General features: G+C 35.7%; 1 protein-coding gene and 2 long non-coding RNA genes across 3 annotated transcripts in view; 2 read left to right on the top strand and 1 right to left on the bottom strand.

Annotated features, from left to right (window-relative positions):
* Positions 1-3328: 3328 nt before the first annotated feature.
* On the top strand, positions 3329-4596 carry LOC138692954 (uncharacterized). The gene is made up of 2 exons (XR_011330179.1): positions 3329-3617; positions 3738-4596. It is a non-coding gene; the product is annotated as an uncharacterized lncRNA (long non-coding RNA).
* LOC138692953 (uncharacterized) lies at positions 4212-6601 on the bottom strand. Its single transcript, XR_011330178.1, has 2 exons — positions 6291-6601; positions 4212-4793 (listed from the first exon to the last, which is right to left on the bottom strand). It is a non-coding gene; the product is annotated as an uncharacterized lncRNA (long non-coding RNA).
* A 2322-nt stretch (positions 6602-8923) lies between these two features.
* The window catches only part of LOC138692952 (uncharacterized), a 30533-nt gene continuing 19695 nt past the window's right edge, over positions 8924-19761 (top strand). The window contains exon 1 of the mRNA XM_069816365.1: positions 8924-9455. Within this exon, the coding sequence (XP_069672466.1) occupies positions 9392-9455 (64 nt within the window). The 5' untranslated portion in view covers positions 8924-9391. The remainder of the gene's footprint in view (positions 9456-19761) is intronic.

Raw genomic sequence — 19761 nt, 5'->3', positions numbered from 1 at the left:
CCAGGATGCCTGGGCAGACTATTTCTTGAAATAAATTATATATATATATATATATATATATATATATATATATATATATATATAATCATTAGTTGATAATTGTCGTAGCATATACGATAGTTTGCGTAGCTGATGTTCGTGTGTTATGTATGTGTTTCATCTGAAAATTGAGATGGAGAAATGATAATAATATATACGAGTTATTATATAGAGACACAGATAATTATTATTATAAGACTAGTTACTGAAAAGCGTTCGCTAATGAACTAATGTTGTTTTATGTTGGAGATTGCTGTTACGTGTATCAGATTTGTTGAGATATTTGAATGAATGCTCGTTGGTTATGGATGTCATGGAGTATACGATGATTTCCTAATAGATAAATCATAAGTTAGGTATGAATTTCAATCATTCACTGAAAGTTAAGTAGAGAAAATCAACATTATAATTCGTAGTAATTAGTAATAACTAGATGAGCTATAATACCAAATATATGTAAGTGATTTAAGGCAGCGATAATAATTATTATGAGATTACTTACAGAGATCGTTCGCCTATGAAATGGATGTTGTTTGACGTTGGTGATTACTCTAATTTGATGGCATCCTATTGATTATGGCTATTGCGTGTCATCAGATTTATTGAAGTATATAAATGAAGATATTCTATAAATAAATAAGAATATTAATTATTAATTTGTTTTCAATTTGATATGAGGGAAGGATGTAATTGTTTTAATGAATTTGACGGCATTCGAATACTTACATTTGTATGTGCTGGTGTTGGTGTGTTGGTGGTTTTAAGAGAACTGAGGCCTAGATAATCGTATGTATTGAGGTATGTAGCGGCATAGGGATTTGAAAGGAACTATTTGAATGGTGTATCAAGATCAATGTGAATAGGTCTATTTTAAATTGCATACATAAAGCTCATGAATCTCATGTATTGCATACATACATTGTTCTTTATTCTTTGTTATTTGCATAATTTATTATTATAGGTCCAGATTATATGTTTTTTGTTATATCTGAAGATGCCCCAAACGGCGAAAACGTTCATATATTTTATTAAATAGCAAATAAACATTTGCAAGTTGATATGTCTTAAGATTGAAAATTTATTATATACTTATTTAACAAATAATATTACCTGACCATTCTGTTTGTGGAACTGCAGTCACTTGTACTACACAGTGCACCGCTGTTACATGACCTGTGCAGTACAATCACTCTGTTATTCTAGTCATAGACTATATCTTCCCCTCTCCCATGGAGTAACAACATAAGATTGCAGTGCCACTGTTTACATGCCACATACAAAGTGGTCACCTAGTTATTACTATTTAATACGAGAAAAATTCGTACCGGCACCGGGAATCGAACCCAGGACCTCTCAGCTCTGCGCGCTGAGCGCTCTTTCCAACTGAGCTATGGCGGGACACGATCCATGGCGCTGGCCAAACCCCTCTTGTAATGCTTTTATGGCCTTACTACCTGCATTTGAGACGATACAAGTCAGGAACGCATATTTAAATGACTTTGTGGCCATATTCAACATCAGTTTGTGACAACTGCTAATAGTTAATACATCACATATTCATTTTGTATGAGGTCTCGCCCACCTCATATTAAATAGTAATAATACATATTGGCTACTTCATAGTAGCCGTGTAGTATTCAGTGAGGTGGGCGAGACCTCATACAAAATGAATATGTGATGTATTAACTGTTAGCAGTTGTCACAAACTGATGTTGAATATTTTTTTTATTTTTATTTTTTTATTTTATTTTTTATTTTTTTTTTTTACCTTGGGGATTTAGTGAAGTGAATTTTTAATGGCAGGCAGAGTAACTATCTCATGCCCCCATGCTTTAGATTGCTACCAGTGCACTTCATTAGAACCAGGTACCCAGCTTCGAAGCCGTTAGCCCTGTGAACTTACAATATATTTATGTTCCCCTATTATCATAATTCAGGGTTGTTATCTAAGAAATTAGCAAGTTCTTTGAGATAGTAGAAGAGAAAGAGTGGGGGAAGGGAAGTGGTCCGTGGCCCAGAACGTTGAATATGGCCACAAAGTCATTTAAATATGCGCTCCTGCATATATGACTTGTATCATCTCAAATGCAGGTAGTAAGGCCGTAAAAAGCATTACGAGAGGGGTTCGGCCGGTGCCATGGATCGTGTCCCGGCATAGCTCAGTTGGAAAGAGCGCTCAGTGCGCAGAGCTGAGAGGTCCTGGGTTCGATTCCAGTGCCGGTACGAATTTTTCTCGTATTAAATAGTAATAATACATATTGGCTACTTCATAATAGCCGTGTAGTATTCAATGAGGTGGCGAGACCTCATACAAAATGAATATGTGATGGTCACCTAGTATTTGTATTGAAGAATTATAATCATTGAAGTTAAACAATGAGGAAGAAATAGTAACTGGTAGAGAATACACTTATTGAGGCATCAAAATAGATACATTTTGAAATAATGGGATGAAAATTAAAAATATAATTACCCAAACTAGAAAAGCTATAAATGCCTTAAATGCTATTTGAAGTAAAACATAACAAAAATTAGAAAATTATACATTTATAAAACTATTACAGAGTAACAAATTATCAACCAGCAAACAAAATTCTGTCTATACAAGTGGATGTTTTAAGGAGATCAGAAAGAAAATTCAGCGAGAAAAAATTAAAAATGAAACTATAAAAGAAATTATGGGCGTGAAAAATAATATCGATATATTTAAGAAGTTATTGAACAAAAAGATTGTATTGGGTTGGACATGTTGAAAAGAATGTCGGAAGAAAGATTGCCTAAATTAATAATGAAATAGGTACGAGCAGAAAGAAGAAAAGGACATCTCCAAAAAAGCATTATATATATATATATATTTGTGTAAGATGTAAGACTAATATGGCTAGTTCAAATGAAATTTGTAGTGAACAAAGATATGTTGGTATGCAACTCTGGCTTTCAGGTACAGCTTCTTGTAAAGATTTTTGCTTCAACTTCTACCATCCTACTTTATCCTCCTCTCTGCTAATGGCTTCATTGCCAGATGCAAGGCACTAGACAACAACTTTATCCTCCTCTTAGCCTCTTTCATAACAATACTACTTACTGCTGTTTTTGATAATCCATTAAAAAGATATATTCATCTTGTCTCTCTCCTGGGGGTTGTATGCTAAATGAACCTATATGAACAGTCTGCTGATGGAGACTCATCTGCCATCTTTGTACACACAGGCACATACAGACGCGGAAATAGGTCGAAGTACACATATAAAAAGTTTTTTTTTTGGTCTGAATTAATTTCTTTTCTTTCTTTTTTCATACATGAATCCAACATAAATTGTTGCTCGTATCACAATGTCCCTTGTAAATTTATTTAGTGATTGACCTGAGAATAAGGGTGATTAAAATAATATGCAAATTGTGCTGTTTTTACTGTATTCTTCTTTTCTGACACGGATGTGCATTGAACTACAATACGGGCTAAAATTCCTTTCCTTCCTGATGTACTTTGCAGGTAGCTGAATTTGAGATGTTGAATCTTTGAAGATATTCCTCTGTAGCGATATATCCTATGCTAGTCATGCAACAAAGGTTCAAAGGTTTGTACTGGGTGCAGCAGATTTTTATAAATGTTAATTTCATTTGAGTGTTATGTTGTGTGAAATTTGCGTGAATTAATATAATTCTTTTAATACCTTTTGATAACTTGCTTATTTCAGGCAGTTCAAGTGAAACATTTCCAGCTTAGAATAGGCAGCTAGACTTTCCACTTGTCCACATCACAACAGTTTAATATATGAAGAAAACGTGTAATGCAGGTATACAGTTGAAGTATCAGTAGTTTGATCGAAGTGAAATAAGAGTAGAATATAGGTAGACATTGTTTTACGTTTGACATGTTGCAAAGTGTTCTAATTTATTTGCATAATTTAAGGATTTCACCTTTGAAATGTCGAGTTGAAGTATTCTTTTCTCAGATAAAAGCATTGCACTATCAAACTTTATCTTCTCCTCTCCTCTGATATTTCAGTTTTTGATGGAACAGCTGTGACTTGGCCCCAGAGCCTCATATGTTAAAAACAAGTTGCACCATGGGAAGGTGATGATGGGATCTGAGTAGGAGAGGTTATGAAACGCACTTCACTACTCCTTGCAACTCAGCTTTGAGATAAGAAAATAAGTAAATACATACATACTATTATAGAGAATAATGCTATAAATGTTTTATTTCACAAAACCTGTTTCAAGGCATCAATATCGAGTACAGTATTAAATAAGATTTAAAAGTTTATTACTAAGTATGTACAATAATATTGCAATTACAAATACAAGATACTCCCAAGAAAGGACGAGTATACATCTTTCTGACAGTTCTACACCTTCTTGATATCAATATAGGCCCTAAAATTTAACTGCAGAGAGGGTTTCAATTTTCTATAGATTACTATTGGTTTACAACCACATTAATAGTTATGTGCATTTATTAAGAATTCTTGACTGCCTTATGTTTTACTTCTTCTTTATACAAATAATCTGCCCAGGCTTCAGCTTGCTCATGTCTTCTTCTAATAAAATAAGGTCTGACATAACTTCGGTATGCAAGTACACCGCAAACTGTTCCAACTAAAACTATACCAAGTAAACCAACAGGATGTCCTTTGATTATATTAAATAATGAATGTTTCTTCATTTTACTGAATCTAAGAAGACTTTTTTGCGAAGAAAATTATCTAGTAGTTTGTTTTTCTTATGGACTGCAAGGTACTGGTTGAAATCTGAAATCAGACATTTATATAAGATTCCAAATTGAACTTCGGAATAGCGAACAAGAGAGAAATCGTCACCAGTAATGAAAGAACTACAAACTACTACTCTTCTAAATAGTTTACCACTAAGTACATTTACCTTTAATTAGAATACTCTATAAAAATCTGGCGATTTTCAGTTTATATTCAACAGTAAAGAATAAGGCAAATTCATTAACATGTCTGTCTTATTTTAATAGGAAGTAAGGGCTATTTTTTTAAACCATCACCAAAATCTCGTGTTTTCAGGATCAAGAAATTTTGCTCCATTCACTAACAAAGAAAAAATAACTTTCAGATTTCGTTTCTCTGCGACATGTTATAGTCTATGCTTCACTTCAAACCATGAATTGAAGTACCAGTACGATGTTGTCCTTTTTAAAAATTAATTACTATGCAATTTTTAGAGATTGTGAGTTCTGGAAATTAATATATCATTCATAAGTCGTAGCATGTAATGTGTAACTAACTGAACATGTCTAATCTTCATCTTACGATGTTTGGATGACGTATATACGTCCGTTGATGTGACATATTAATGAATTAAATACTATTATAGTCACAATCATGCCATGGTCGCAGGTTCGATTCCCCCTCGAGGTTGTGAAATTTTTCTTTCATATCATGGCATGATTGTGACTATAATAGTATTTAATTCATGAACATGTCTGCATCTACATATATTTCAATCATTTTTGTATACATACCTGACCTCTACTGATTTTTTAAAATAATTTTTTTCTGGAACATACGAAATACAGATTTTTAAGCTCAGCTTATGAACTCGTTTAATCATTAATAAACTAACAATGTTGGCTGTCAGCATTATAAGATAAAATATATGCAATATAAAATCTCCATTTGTATAAATTACTTGCCACTTGCATATCATTGTTTTGGACTTTATTATGTTAATTAGAAAAAAAATGAACAATTTTATAAATTCCAAAATATCTGACACATCGCAGACACTGTTCCATCAAATCGTCTGATGGAGCAGTCATCATTGCCCTTGCAGAATGTACAGACCCAGAATTGGGCACCTAAATTTTGTTTCTGTGTCTGTAATTACACATAAACATGATAATTAATTACACGTGAACATGAGGTATCAAAAGTAAATCGTGCTAATTCACTCTGTGTCACTTATGCCTTTCCAAACTTTCGAAGCATTTCTCACATGCCGATAACAATGCCTATTGTATTAAAACCTAACGGAACAAAACTTGCTATTTCTGTTTCTAGACAAAGCTTAGATATTCTTGAAAGGTACTGAAGGTCACAACATCTTAAACGAAATGATTTCCAATGGATATTACTCCGTACAAGTTCTTAAGGGTTAACTTTGTAGTAAATGTCCAATTAAATATTTATTGGAACCCTTATTGCGAAACTTTGATTACTATAATTTAAGGTATGAACGACCAAGCATACAAAACGTAATAATCATTAAAATAGTGATTTTACCTTATCTGAGACTGTACATTAAACCTTTTTTGTATCACTTGCTGCTTCGTTATTCTTCTCGCCCTCTTTTTGTATACTTAATTTCTGCTTCAGTAATGGTTTCCAAATATAAATGCCTCCAAGTGTTCCAAGAATAGCTACTAATACTATCTGTCCAGTAGTTATGCCTCTAGGGCGCCTAATTCTCATTTCAAAACAATATTAAATCTTATTTATAAAAGTGAGGTTAGAATCTCGTGCATTTCCACAATGCTTCATAATTCGTCTGCCAGTAGTACCAATATATTCTGCAAGTTCTGTATGTAGGGAAATTTAAAAGGATAATCAAGGGTCCTTGTACGTTATGATCTAATAGGCCATGGCTATGATTGTTTGGAACGTTGCTTACGGTTTGGAATATTGATTTTTTTTTAGTTTATTGGGTTATTTTACGACGCTGTATCAACATCTAGGTTATTTAGCGTCTGAATGAAATGAAGGTGATAATGCCGGTGAAATGAGTCCGGGGTCCAGCACCTAAAGTTACCCAGCATTTGCTCGTATTGGGTTGAGGGAAAACCCCGGAAAAAAACCTCAACCAGGTAACTTGCCCCGACCGGGATTCGAACTCGGGCCACCCGGTTTCGCGGCCAGACGCGCTGACCGTTACTCCGCTGGACTTGGAATATTGAAATGGGGAGGAAATTGAAATGAAATTCTCAACACACACTCTCTTTGACTCCACATTATACTACACAAACACATCCCCACAGGAAACAAAACAAAAGGCGCCAAGACCAACAACGACCAGTTCTGATGATGGCCGATAGCAGGCCGAAACATGTTAACAAGGTAACATAAAATTTAACACATGAAAGATATATAATACGTTTTCCAAAGTGATACAATGTTAAAAGTTGTGTGTTTGTGCACGTCTGAAGTCTGATTACTATGACCATTGTACTGTTTGATCGCAGTGTGTGAAAAATGTGTATCATAGACAAAAAAGTGGAGTCACCGTTGCATCATGTGGTTCACCGATCTTAAATGCAGGACAGGGGCGTACGCAAGGGGGTTACCGGGTTTGAACCCTCCCTTTTGAACTTAAAAAAATAACATATTTAAATTTGAGTATTTTTTTTTATCCATAATCGTTTACCTATCATATATAAATAACTGTTGACTAAATATATGATTATTGTGGAGTGCAATAATGATACAAGCATTTTTTATTATACAAAATTAAACATATCTTAAAATTTGTTAAAGTTTGGATGGCTGTAAAAAAATTACGGGTCAATGTAACTTATGTCCCGCCCACTATAGAGACATAGGCCAATTTTACACATATTTAGTATAACTTGTTGCTTCTTTGACAGGTTAGGTTTGATTAGTTTAGGTTTTTGTTATAGTCTACCTTGCATATACGATTATAGCGCAACATTGGCAGTGATAAAAGTGAAATATTCATTCCGTGGGCGTTGGATACTCTACATTCACCAAATTACGTTCAGAGATTTTATAAAGATATTCATGAATATGTTTCACTAGAACATAAATGTACCGTAACATAATTCGAATCCTCATGGGGGGAAGAAATTTTCTCGTGAAATTTCGGTCAGTGTATGGGACCGGTGCCCACTCAGCATCGTGATGCACTTGGGGAGCTACGATAGGTAGCGAAAATCCGGTTTCGCAAATCAGCTATAACGGCTGGGGAGATCATTGTCCTAACCACACGATACCCCCATTCTGGTTGGATGATGGTCCATCTCTGCTTCGGCTTGTGGACGTGAGGCCTGCAGCCTGCTGGTCGGTCTGTAGCGCCATAGATTTACTTACCGTAACATAATAATAATAATAATAATAATAATAATAATAATAATAATAATAATAATAATAATACACAACATTTAAAATACCGACAATGTAAATTGCAAACAATTTTAATAATGATCCCCTCCCCCTTGACAAATTCTGCCTACGCCACTGGCAGGAGGAAAGAAAGGGAGGGAGGGGGCAATCTGAGTTGCATCACTAACATGTTGACTGGGGCAACTGGATTTGAAATAACCATTATTAGCTCATGTCCTAGTTCATATTTCAAACAAATTACAGTAATTATTTTTTAACATGAGGAATCTCTCTTCGAATTATTTGGAGGGGTGAGGCGCCTTATTAATTTTATTGGGGGGAGGGCGACGCTCCTGTCTCTATAAGTTGAGGGGGCAGAAAGTGCCTTACCTCCCCCCCCCCCCGAAGTCGACGCCTGTGCTGTCAAGTGACGTAAATAAGTTGATACGAATAAACACTGTTTAAAAGCAATAGTCTTCTTTCATTTAACTTCTGTATTTCAATCTTACTTAATACATTTTTCAGTTTTAATGTTACATGTTTCAGTAATATCGGAGAGAACTCGGAAAAACCCCAAGTTACCGGTTCAAGCAAGATTCGAACCCTCGCCCTAGCGCAACGTCAGATCACGAATGACGCTCGGCATCTCGAGACTCTGACTAGGCCGGTGGCTTGTAATTTATTAAAATAGCCCTAATATACATAGAGTGTGATTCATCCCTTCTCCTCCTCCCTTATCACCGTCTGTTTCGGGTAAACGTTTCTTTTCTTGTTGGTTGCCGTTGGAGGCACGTGAAATTTAGCGTGTAAACAGAAGCTATTGTTGTAATTGGTGCTCAGGGACAGCCTCTCTCCTCGCCGCATCAATCAGCCAGCACTGGCTGCCTCGACCCAAACCGCAATCCCAAGCCGAGCGAGCGGAGGGTGCCTAGAAAAACACACAATCCCATGTCATCGCTAGCTCTCTCGATAACCTCTACTGGAAGTTCGCGAACTTCGACCCGGAGACACTGATCGAAAGCTGTGACGGGAGATTTCTTGCTTATGTTTGTGGTTAGCCTGACTGGATATCAAATGTAGTCGAAAAATCTGAGCATCAGCTGACATTCTGTATATAGTTAACTAAAGGAGTGGAATATGACGTGTTGTATGGTTTAGCATCGTGATTGTGTTCGAATATTTTATTATTTTCACGCGTGTTGATTCCTGTTCGGTGTATTTTTTTATGATTACTTTTCTCTTGAGCACGTGTGTTTGAACACCACAAAATGAAGAAAATCCTACTTTTATTTGTTCTTTATGGTATTTTGGTCATCGGAGACAGCAACAACCGTAAGTTATTTTTTATTCATTGCTTGAAAGTAAAGTAAATTATGAAATGTTAATGATATATGATAAATTATTGTTATTTTGTATTTATTGCTTAAAAATAAAGTAAATTAGTAATTTCCAAGATTCGTTACACACTAATAAGTAATAACATCAGTGACATCGTCGAGGATTAATGACAGGTTAGGTTTGGTTTGTTGAGGTTTTTGGTATACCTTGCATTATATGTTTTTTGGTAGGCATACCAAAAACTTGAACAAACCAAACCTAACCTGCCACTGATCTTCTGTGACATAAGTCCGTGTACCGAATCTTGGAAATCACCCATCTTCTTTTTATGATCTTGGTAATGCCCTGTTACGGTCTCAGCGTACCTTTTTTCAATTATTTCTAAACACAGTTTTCTAATAGGCATGCAATCCAGAAATTGATGTGCAATTATATAGTCACCTATTTGAAGCACTTATTTTTTTTTGGTCGCTCATTTCTGTATTTTGTTCTTATGGTACCAACTGATACAATTTCTTGAATTATTGTTAGTCGTAGATAATTTTCAAACGAGATAACTCTTTCGAATTTTTAATAGATTGTTATAATTATCATTACGGTATTTCTAGAGAAGAACTAAATCAAAGCAGGCACAATTTTTCTTTAATAATTGTGTGATTTTACTTTCCGGCACCCAATACTTTCCACAGAATAACCTCGAACTTTTCACCTGTTGTACGTAGTAATGAATGGATGTATCGTCACTATATCGGCACGTGCCGCTGAGACATGTAATGGAAGCAGCCTACTGAAATTTGCTCATGAGGTCTAGATGAAAATTTCTGGACATTGTTTGGGGGCTTGGACACACCAGCTAGAAAGTATTTGCCAGTGGAGATAGTGATCACTGTCGAAAGAGGTCGTATTTCGACATAATTAACAATCGTGTTTTACATTTAAATGTTGATCCTTCTCTCGTGACGTCTGATGTGGACAATATGACGGCGATATATCCATCCATTACTACGTACAGTAAGTGAATTGTTCCAGGTTCATTCATTCATAGTGTTCTGTCCAGATCTTTCACTGCAAACCCAGCTTTCTCTAATCCTTCCTATTTTCTGTCTTCCTCTTTGTCTCCGCATATGATCCATATATCTTAAAGTTATGTTTTATTTAACGACGCTCGCAACTGCAGAGGTTATATCAGCGTCGCCGGATGTGCCGGAATTTTGTCCCGCAGGAGTTCTTTTACATGCCAGTAAATCTACTGACATGAGCCTGTCGCATGCACACTTAAATGCCATCGACCTGGCCCGGGATCGAACCTGCTACCTTGGGCATAGAAGGCCAGCGCTATACCAACTCGCCAACCAGGTCGACTCCATATATCTTAATGTCGTCTGTCATCTGATATCTTTCTCTGCCCCGAACTTTTCTCCCGTTCACCATTCCTTCCAGTGCATACCTACTTCAGTAAGCAGTTTTATTCTCAGCCAGTCACCTAGCCAATTTCTTTTTCTCTTCCTGATCAGTTCCAGCATCATTCTTTCTTCACCCACTCTTTCCAACAACTTTGTTTCTTATTCTGTATGTCCATTTCACACTCTCCATTCTTCTGCATATCCACATTTCAGAATTCTCTTCACTTCGTCGTTATGTCCATTCTGTTGAAATTATTGAGTGCAGAAAGTAAAACCAAGTGCTTAATACTCTATATCACTTGTAGTATGCAATTGTTAGAGAAAAAATGGTGGCTCCTTTAGTCTAGTTTTTCTGTAGAATTAGCCTACTTTCAGAGTGAGGTTGATGTAGCCATAATGGTGGAATCAAAATAACAAGAAACAAGACATACCGAAAGACTTGAGAAAAACTGTCGCATACAATTTAATTCAAAATGTAATGGGACTGGAACGTAGACTCTTCTATTATTTCTCCAACGAAGAGTTTTCTTAACGCTGTTCAGGTATTTAGAGTAGCAAATTGTACATCCCTCATAGGCTATTCCTTAATTCGAAGGCCTACATTTATTACCCATTTGACTCTGTATATCCACCGAGTCGTTACACAAAATTATGCCGTCTGCATACGAATGCTGGCAGACACGTGTTCCAACTGTTCCGTTGAATAATGATTGTGCTATACCGTTAGAATAGTTTGCAATCGTTGCTATTTTCTGTGAAATTAATTTAACGTAACAGTTAAAATGTAGCTTTAATGCTGCATGGAGAACACAATCATGGGTGTTTGATGCTTGTTCGTGGCGTAGCTGTTTGTCCGTGTTATATGTAAACTTTTGTGCATAGTGGATATCCGGCATCGGGTGACCCCGTGTCACAGGAATTCAACTGGGAGCCGAACTATATACGAGACCTGATGTTAGGATTTGATTCTACTCGCTGTAAAAAATTGTAGAGATCTCCCTTGGACGATCATTGTCTTACGTAGTTTTATATAATAACAGGTATATAAAAAAAGAAAATCTAGAATCCAGGGGACGGAAAAAAATCAGATGTATTTATAAACTTCTAGCTCGTACTATACCGTGATTTGTAATGAGTAGTGTTATGGCTCTGAGCTAACTGGCATCAAATTGCATCATTGACTTAACGACGTATTTATCGTTTAATGAGCAATTATTCTATTATGTAAATTACTAGAATAAAAAAAAATCATGTACTTCAGACGTGCAGCAAGAGCTAAATTATGTTTTTTTTTGTCTTCTATACACTTCCATTGTTGTTCTATTGTTACTACACTGTTATATGTATTTATTTACACTGCAAGTGAGCAAACACCCCGTGGCAGTGGTAACTTAATTACACACAAAAATAATACACAATAATTACAATTAATAATAATACATATAACCTAATTAATAAATGAACCTAATTTTCCATTACAACCTACATACTGTATGTATAGGCCCTACGTAAGTTTCACATTGGTACTGATAATATTTTACTTCACTCTCATCTCACTCAATGCACTGGCACTATGACACATATTATAACACATTCACTGACACTATAGAACACATTTCTTTGACACTATAAATTATTATCACTGATCGAAACTTTTCACTGCACTGTAAAACCATAACTTCACTGACTCACCACGCTTCACTGATACAACAACTCAAATAAGACAAAGAATTACACACTTATTGTTCCGTAGAATCATACCTATAAACAGAACTACATTAAACAAAACATTTCTAGTCTAAGACCCTCTTATAAGCTATTTTAAACTAATTTACTTAGCTCGTCAGGCTAAGTAAATACATGTCAAGTAATGTAAGTTAACTATCTTTTTTTTTAATTTACACTTTTTACACAACTTTTTAAGTTATTTTTGAATCTCCTTAAGGAAGGGCAGTCCTCAAAGATCGCTCAGATAGGTCATTCCAGTCATTTATAGTTCGATTTAAAGATGGGAATTTACCTACATCCGTTTTAATTTTAAAATCATGATCGTTCGTACCATAGTACTTGGCTTCTCTAACCGAGCCATTATGTCTACCCATGCTTTTTAGCCTAAATGTGCTCTATACAATGGTGTTATTCTAGTTTTTCTACGTCTGCTTTCCAGTATTTCCCATTTAAGTTCTTTTATCGTATCATTCCCGTCTTCTCTTTTACCTTCAACAAATTTAGATGCCCTATACGGTATTCTTTCTAAGGAATTTATCTGATATATTCTATAGGGTTCCCAACATGTACTTCTGTATTCCATTAACGGTCGCATTTCCCTCGATTTGGGGCTAGCCTTTTTCAAGATTCTCATAACAAAGTGAAGTGCCCTCCATGCTTTACCCGTAACATTACCAACATGCTCTCACCAATAAAGTTTGGAGTTTAAATATACTCCTAGGTATTTAACTACAACATTGTTCTTGCGGAATTACAACACCATTGAATTCGTAGTTTAGACTAGTTTCCTGTCATTAACAATGCAGTCGTCTGCAAATAGCCTCACATTGGATGTAATATTTTGGCATGTCATTTACGTATATTGCAAAGAGTAATGGCCGCAGAACGCTACTCTGTGGCACCCCTGAACTTACATTTCCAATTTCCGATATCATATCAGATATTCTGAATATAATTGTAGAAAATACGGTAGCGAAAAAAAAAATTCTTTCGCATCTTTCTTTGTTATTTTCGTTCCAACATTTATACATTATTACCATATCAAAGATTATGAACAAATATGTAGAATAGAATGAAAAAAAATCCTTGTCTGCTTTCGAGTTCCCTTGTCTTCATTGCACCAAGGTTCCATCAAGTTTCTAATACAACCACATTATCATACCACATATTCTGAACAGACGATAGAAAAGATCGAAAAATACGTCTGCTTCGATTTCCATTGTTCTCATTCCAATAGGTTTCTAATACAATCACATTATCATATAGCACATTTTGAACACGCACAGCACACATGTTCGAAAAAAAAATTGTCTGCTTTCGATTTCCCTTGTCTTCACTCTCCCAAGTTTCCAACATAACCACAACATCTACCACGCATTCTAAACGGACATAGTAGATAACAACGGAAAGTTGCCTTCCAATCTGCCTTTCTCCTGCCATCTATATTATATTTGTTTCTTGCTTGATAATGAATGATTTCGTAAAATGTATGTTTTCATAGCTCTGAAATTCTAGACGAGAACAGTATCGAATTCAGTTCTGAATGGTGATGCCCACTACACTATGTTTCGTAGTGAGGTCGATGCCCTGATTAGCCTACTGGATACTGCTGTGTTTCCTAACCACACCATTATCTAATACCGTCACTACGCCAGGAAGAGATTTCAAACGAGACTAGGGTTGTTATTTTTTGAATTCTAGAAAGAGACGCTGAATCGTACTTGCAAACCAAATCCCAAGTCTTCTCGAAGAAATGTATTGATAATCGAGAAGTATGACTTTCAACCTAAATGATAAGTGATTTAAAAACTGAAAGCAACTTTCACTGTCATTACACAAACGAACTGTATAGGAATGTGGGATAATACAATATCAATATTCAAACCTGGATTACCTACATTTTAATATTTCCAATAATTATTTTCTTTATTAAACGATGCCACTGTCTTTAATCAGTGTACAGATCGAGAGGCGAGATCTGGCATGTGAGCTACGCGAAAAGGAAAAGGATGGGATATCAGTAACAAAGTTTGTTTCGGTTAGGTTAATATTAGACGAATCTCCGGACATGGGAATTCAATTCATACTAAAACCTTATCCGCCCCTCCCCCATATCCACTGGTGATATAGCACGCCGTGTGATAAGATCACACGACAGGTCTTGCCTCCTCTGCTATACAATAATTACTGCTGGGTTAGTTTTTAATACGCACTTCTAAAAACGATTCACTTTCGACAGTATGAATATGAAGTTCGTTTCTTCTCTGCGTGTTTATGAGATTGTTATCTTTTGGTGTTGCATTGGGAGGAAGAATATAAAAGAGTTGAGACATATTTTCCAATTATAATTGAGGACATGGGTGAACTAACAACTTGAGTAAGAAAATAAAGGTTAGAGAAAATCGCAGTCAGAGTTTTAAAAACTGTGGAAAATGAATTCACACACACGCACGCACATACACACACATTACGATGAGCATATGCATAGCAGAAATATAGGTTTATTCATTTGCCACCGTTACTAAAACTTTGATTGCGATTTTCTCTAAATCTTATTTTCTTATTTACGTGGAATAACATGGTGAAAAACGAAGAACAAAGACAAAGACGAATCTCGAACTCGAAACCTTTCCATTACTAATTCGTCACTTAAACTCTGAGATACAAAAGCTATTTTCAAGAATATTGAAGAAGAAATGTGACTTAGAGAGACTGGAAACCATAACACTTTCTTTCCCAATAGTTCGGAAACCTTTGAGCGTTGTATAATTTGGCTTTGCTGTACTTCATTTTATGATATGATACAATTTGTCACTCAACCGTTTGGTCCTCCTGGCCCTTCATATTCCTGTATTCGAGCCAGCATTCCACTTTTTTTATATTACTTCATTTATCAACTTAGTGGGCGACTCATGCACTTATCTTTCTTTATTCAACACTGAGTCCTTTCGTGTCCATTCTTTTCTCTTATCATTTCATCTATTTCGTTCTTTAATCCTCTGACATTATTTATCCTTATAAAACCTATTTAAAACTAATTCCCCTATCCCTAACACTTCGTTTACTATTTATCTAGTCCCTATTTTCACTACACATACTATTCATTACCGTATCTATCTTTACCTTGTTTTACTCATATGACATAAATATTTTTTCTTATTCTCTATCCCATCTGATACTACATTCCTTACTTTTTTACTTCTTACAAGGAAACATTCTAATGGGGGCAGATAAAAAAGTTATTTTTTTCTTTCATCATGTTAATAATGTCAAAAGAAGTGCTTATACAAATTTTGGCCACTCGACCGCAATTACGAGGGCAGTAAAAAATAAGTTCGCCAGGGTCTGTTAACAGAAAGAAAACACAATTTCATTGGAAAACTTTATTGGGACAGACACAGCAATGGGCTAAAAGGAACTAAGTCACTTTTCACAACTTTTCAGGAGAAGCAAAAAACATTCCACTAATAACACAAATGTATATATTTTTATGTTGTAGAAGACAAAATAATATTTAAAAGTCTTAGTTCCTTCTTCCACCGTTCGATGCGCTTGACATCCGTTGTTCAAATTGTTGCATAAACACAAACTGCATAATTTGACTTAGTTCCTTTTAGCTCCGACCGATTCAATTGTTGAGCTATTTTTCAATATATTCTCCACCGGAAATGAGATTTTTGTCATATCATGGGATCGACAGGTACAGACGGCTGTCAAAGGCTGATTCCGATCTCAGGCGGCTGTCTTCTACGACACAAGATACAAAAATTGATCCCATGATGTGATAAATGACTAAATTCCAGTGGGGGATATGGTGAAAAATAGCGCAACAATTGCTGTAGGCTATCTGTTTCAATACATCTTTCCATGCAATTGTGCTTTTTTCTGTAAACGGCAGAGAAAATCACTTTCTGGACAGCCTCTTAATTGCAGTCGAGTGGCAAAAATTTGTATAAGCACATTTTTTCACAATATTAACATGGTGGAAGAAAAAAAATAACTTTGTCTGCCCCCATCAGAATGTTTGCTTGTTAGTTCTTATTGACGCGTATCATGTTTAATTCCTACTCCTCTCTCACTTTGCTTTTTTTTGACACCACTTCCCTATATCATTTACTACACTTTACACTTTAAATTATTTATAACATTACGATCTTCTCACTCTTTCTCCCCCACTACGCTCCACCCTTTTTCTTTTGAATAACCTTTGCCACTTGTTCACCACTTACACACCGTTTTCTTAAATTGTAGGTTGATTTTTCATTACTATTGCACACTTGCTTCCCACTCTCTGTTTGCTTCTCCTTGTCTGTGCTTCCCTTTCTAGTCGACCCAGCTCTTCTTTTCAATTTATCTTCTTTCCCGGCCTTCTCTTTACTCTTCACCTGCTCACCTATATTTAGATTAGTTGGTCTGGAGAAATTTCCCCTGACTATTGTCTTCTCGTAGTCATTTCCCTCCTAGGACATTGTCAAGGATAAACATTCATGTTCTAGTCTAGAATCGAACCTGCGGCTCTGGCTTCCACACAGTGTGTAAGAGCTGCGTCTTGAACGTTCTGTATATTGTTGCGGGCAATAATAATAATAATAATAATAATAATAATAATAATAATAATAATAATAATAATCCATGTATTGTGGGTCCCTATCACCACGGCGTGGCGCGTCCTCAGGTTGCGGAGAGAGGAGACGGTCTCCAGATATGGAGGATAGCTGCGAATATATTGAATAAGCAGTCGTGGACAGCCGATAAGGGGTGATCCTCCAGCTTGGGGGTTGGGCGAAGAGCTAACAACCAATCACCGTAAAAACAATTGTTACGAATCCATGGGGGCTTATGTGAGAGCGGCAATGAACCTCCGGGTTCCTTAAAAGCCATTTGTAAGTAAGTAATAATAATAATAATAATAATAATAATAATAATAATAATAATAGTTGTTTAGTCAACTGTCCGAAGACAGGATTGAAACTCATAAATAGGGCTGAAAAAAGTATTGATTGTAGACTACGCTGCATCGTACGTAGAGCTCTGTATTTATAAAATACAATTAAGTTAAACACATTTTTCCCATGTTCCGAATTCAGTCGTCTTATTATCTGTTCTTTGCTGGATTTTTGTTTCGGCATTCTGATACAACCTCACGTTACTTAAGCAGATCTACTATTGAGGAGTGTCGAATGTTCACTCTATCTGCTCCTATTCTAATAGACAGTAGACACACCCGGCAACGGGACGCATTTTGTAAATAATGTATATAGAAATTATTTACTACCCTGTTACCAATACTTTTCTTCAGCCTTACTCATAAGTGACACCAATATGTAATCACTCATGAGGCAACTAAGCCAGGAGATAATGGGGTAGTGTCGCTAGTTACTTTCTCCCTCAATTGCATACATCGTTGCTGACTAGTAATAATAATAATAATAATAATAATAATAATAATAATAATAATAATAATAATAATAATAATCGGATTATTATGAAGAACCTCAGAAATCTCTGTACATGAGGCAAAATAAATTTCACAATCGACAGAGCCGTCGGTGTCAAGATTTGAAAAATGAGTAGCGCAATGGAATTGATTAGAATATCAGATGCGGTTTGAAATGCCCCTCGCACAGCTCAGTGACGTCTGTTCATGGTGCAATATGCATGTTTATGTCGTGTGCACATGTCAATAGTCGTAGAGAGGAAATGAAAGCAGCATGCCGCCATCATTTCTCATTTCGAGCAAACACTGGTATGACTGCGCTTATCCTATACATTTCAGGAGCATTTGCACCCCTGATTAACGCCTGCTGTTCTTCGTCCATGTGCAGCACATTCGCCAATATTTGGATAAAATTTTAAACCTTCATGACTTCACGAAAATTTGGGTAATAATAATTTAATATTTATTATGATCAATATATTGTTAATTAATAATAAGTATATTATAATTATGTAATGTGTATATTATATCAAGGACATCATACCATAAGGGCGTATTAACAACTTTTACGTTATTGATATAGTTATATTTTTAATGGAACCTATTTATGTTTGAAAACAATCATTTGAGAAGTACAATGAGTATGAAAAAGAATCAGTTAAGGGTGTCTGAGAATAAGGTTCTTACGAAAATATTTGGGGCTAAGAGGGATGAAGTTACAGAAGAATGGAGAATGGAGAAGGCTACACAACACAGAACCGCACGCATTATGTTCTTCACCTGACATATTAGTAATATTAAATCCAGATGTTTGAGATGGGCAGGGCATGTAGCACGTATGGACGAATCCAGAAATGCATATAGAGTGTCAGTTGAGAGGCCGAAGGGAAAAAGACCTTTGGGGATGTAGATGTGAGGATAATATTAAAATGGATTTGAGGGAGGTGGGATATGATGATAGATACTGGATTAATCTTGCAAAGGATAGGGACCGATGGCGGGCTTATCTGAGGGCTGCAATTAACCTCCGGGTTTCTTAAAAACCATAAGTAAGTATGAAAAAGAATCAAAAGAAAGTACAGTACCTTGTTATGTGGACAAGGATAAAAAAGCATTCCATTTTTATAGGCTACGGCTCTAATGTAAACTTGCACTTTTGTTGATAGGCCTTCTGGCATGATGCCTTCGAGATGTATGTATATACAGGATGAACCGTAAGTAATGTCATTAATTTTAGGCGGTTATTCTTTGAGATATTTCAAACAAAAGTGTTTAATGCAATTTTGCTCGATTTTGCTTCCTTTTCGAGAAAAAAAAATTATACAACATTTCATAGCGTATTTTGGGAAAGCTGTTGAATTAATTCCCAATATGCTCAGTAAATTGAGCAGAAATTTGATCCGAACAAATGAAGTTTTCGTTCTGCAAAGGAATTTTTAAACGTAATACGGTGTGGCAACTCTGTAAAGGTTATTGCTGCTGGAAGAGGCAGTTGCGAGCGTCGTTAAATAAACCATAATTTAAAAATCTTCCATACAATACATTTCCTTGCAGAAACCAGTTACTTTCAGTTTTTGTTTTCTTTTCCGCCATTTGACGTCACAGACATGCAAAAAATAGCCTGCGCATGTTCTTTTGAATGAAGAAAATAATAATCTGCAGACACATAGTGACCTATTCTTCACTGACCCTTATCATTTATCAGAAGTATGTAGTCAAGGATTGCCCCATA

Source organism: Periplaneta americana, chromosome 17 (assembly GCF_040183065.1).
Source record: "Periplaneta americana isolate PAMFEO1 chromosome 17, P.americana_PAMFEO1_priV1, whole genome shotgun sequence".
Lineage (NCBI taxonomy): Eukaryota > Metazoa > Arthropoda > Insecta > Blattodea > Blattidae > Periplaneta > Periplaneta americana.
This window is presented reverse-complemented; position numbering and strand designations above follow the sequence as displayed.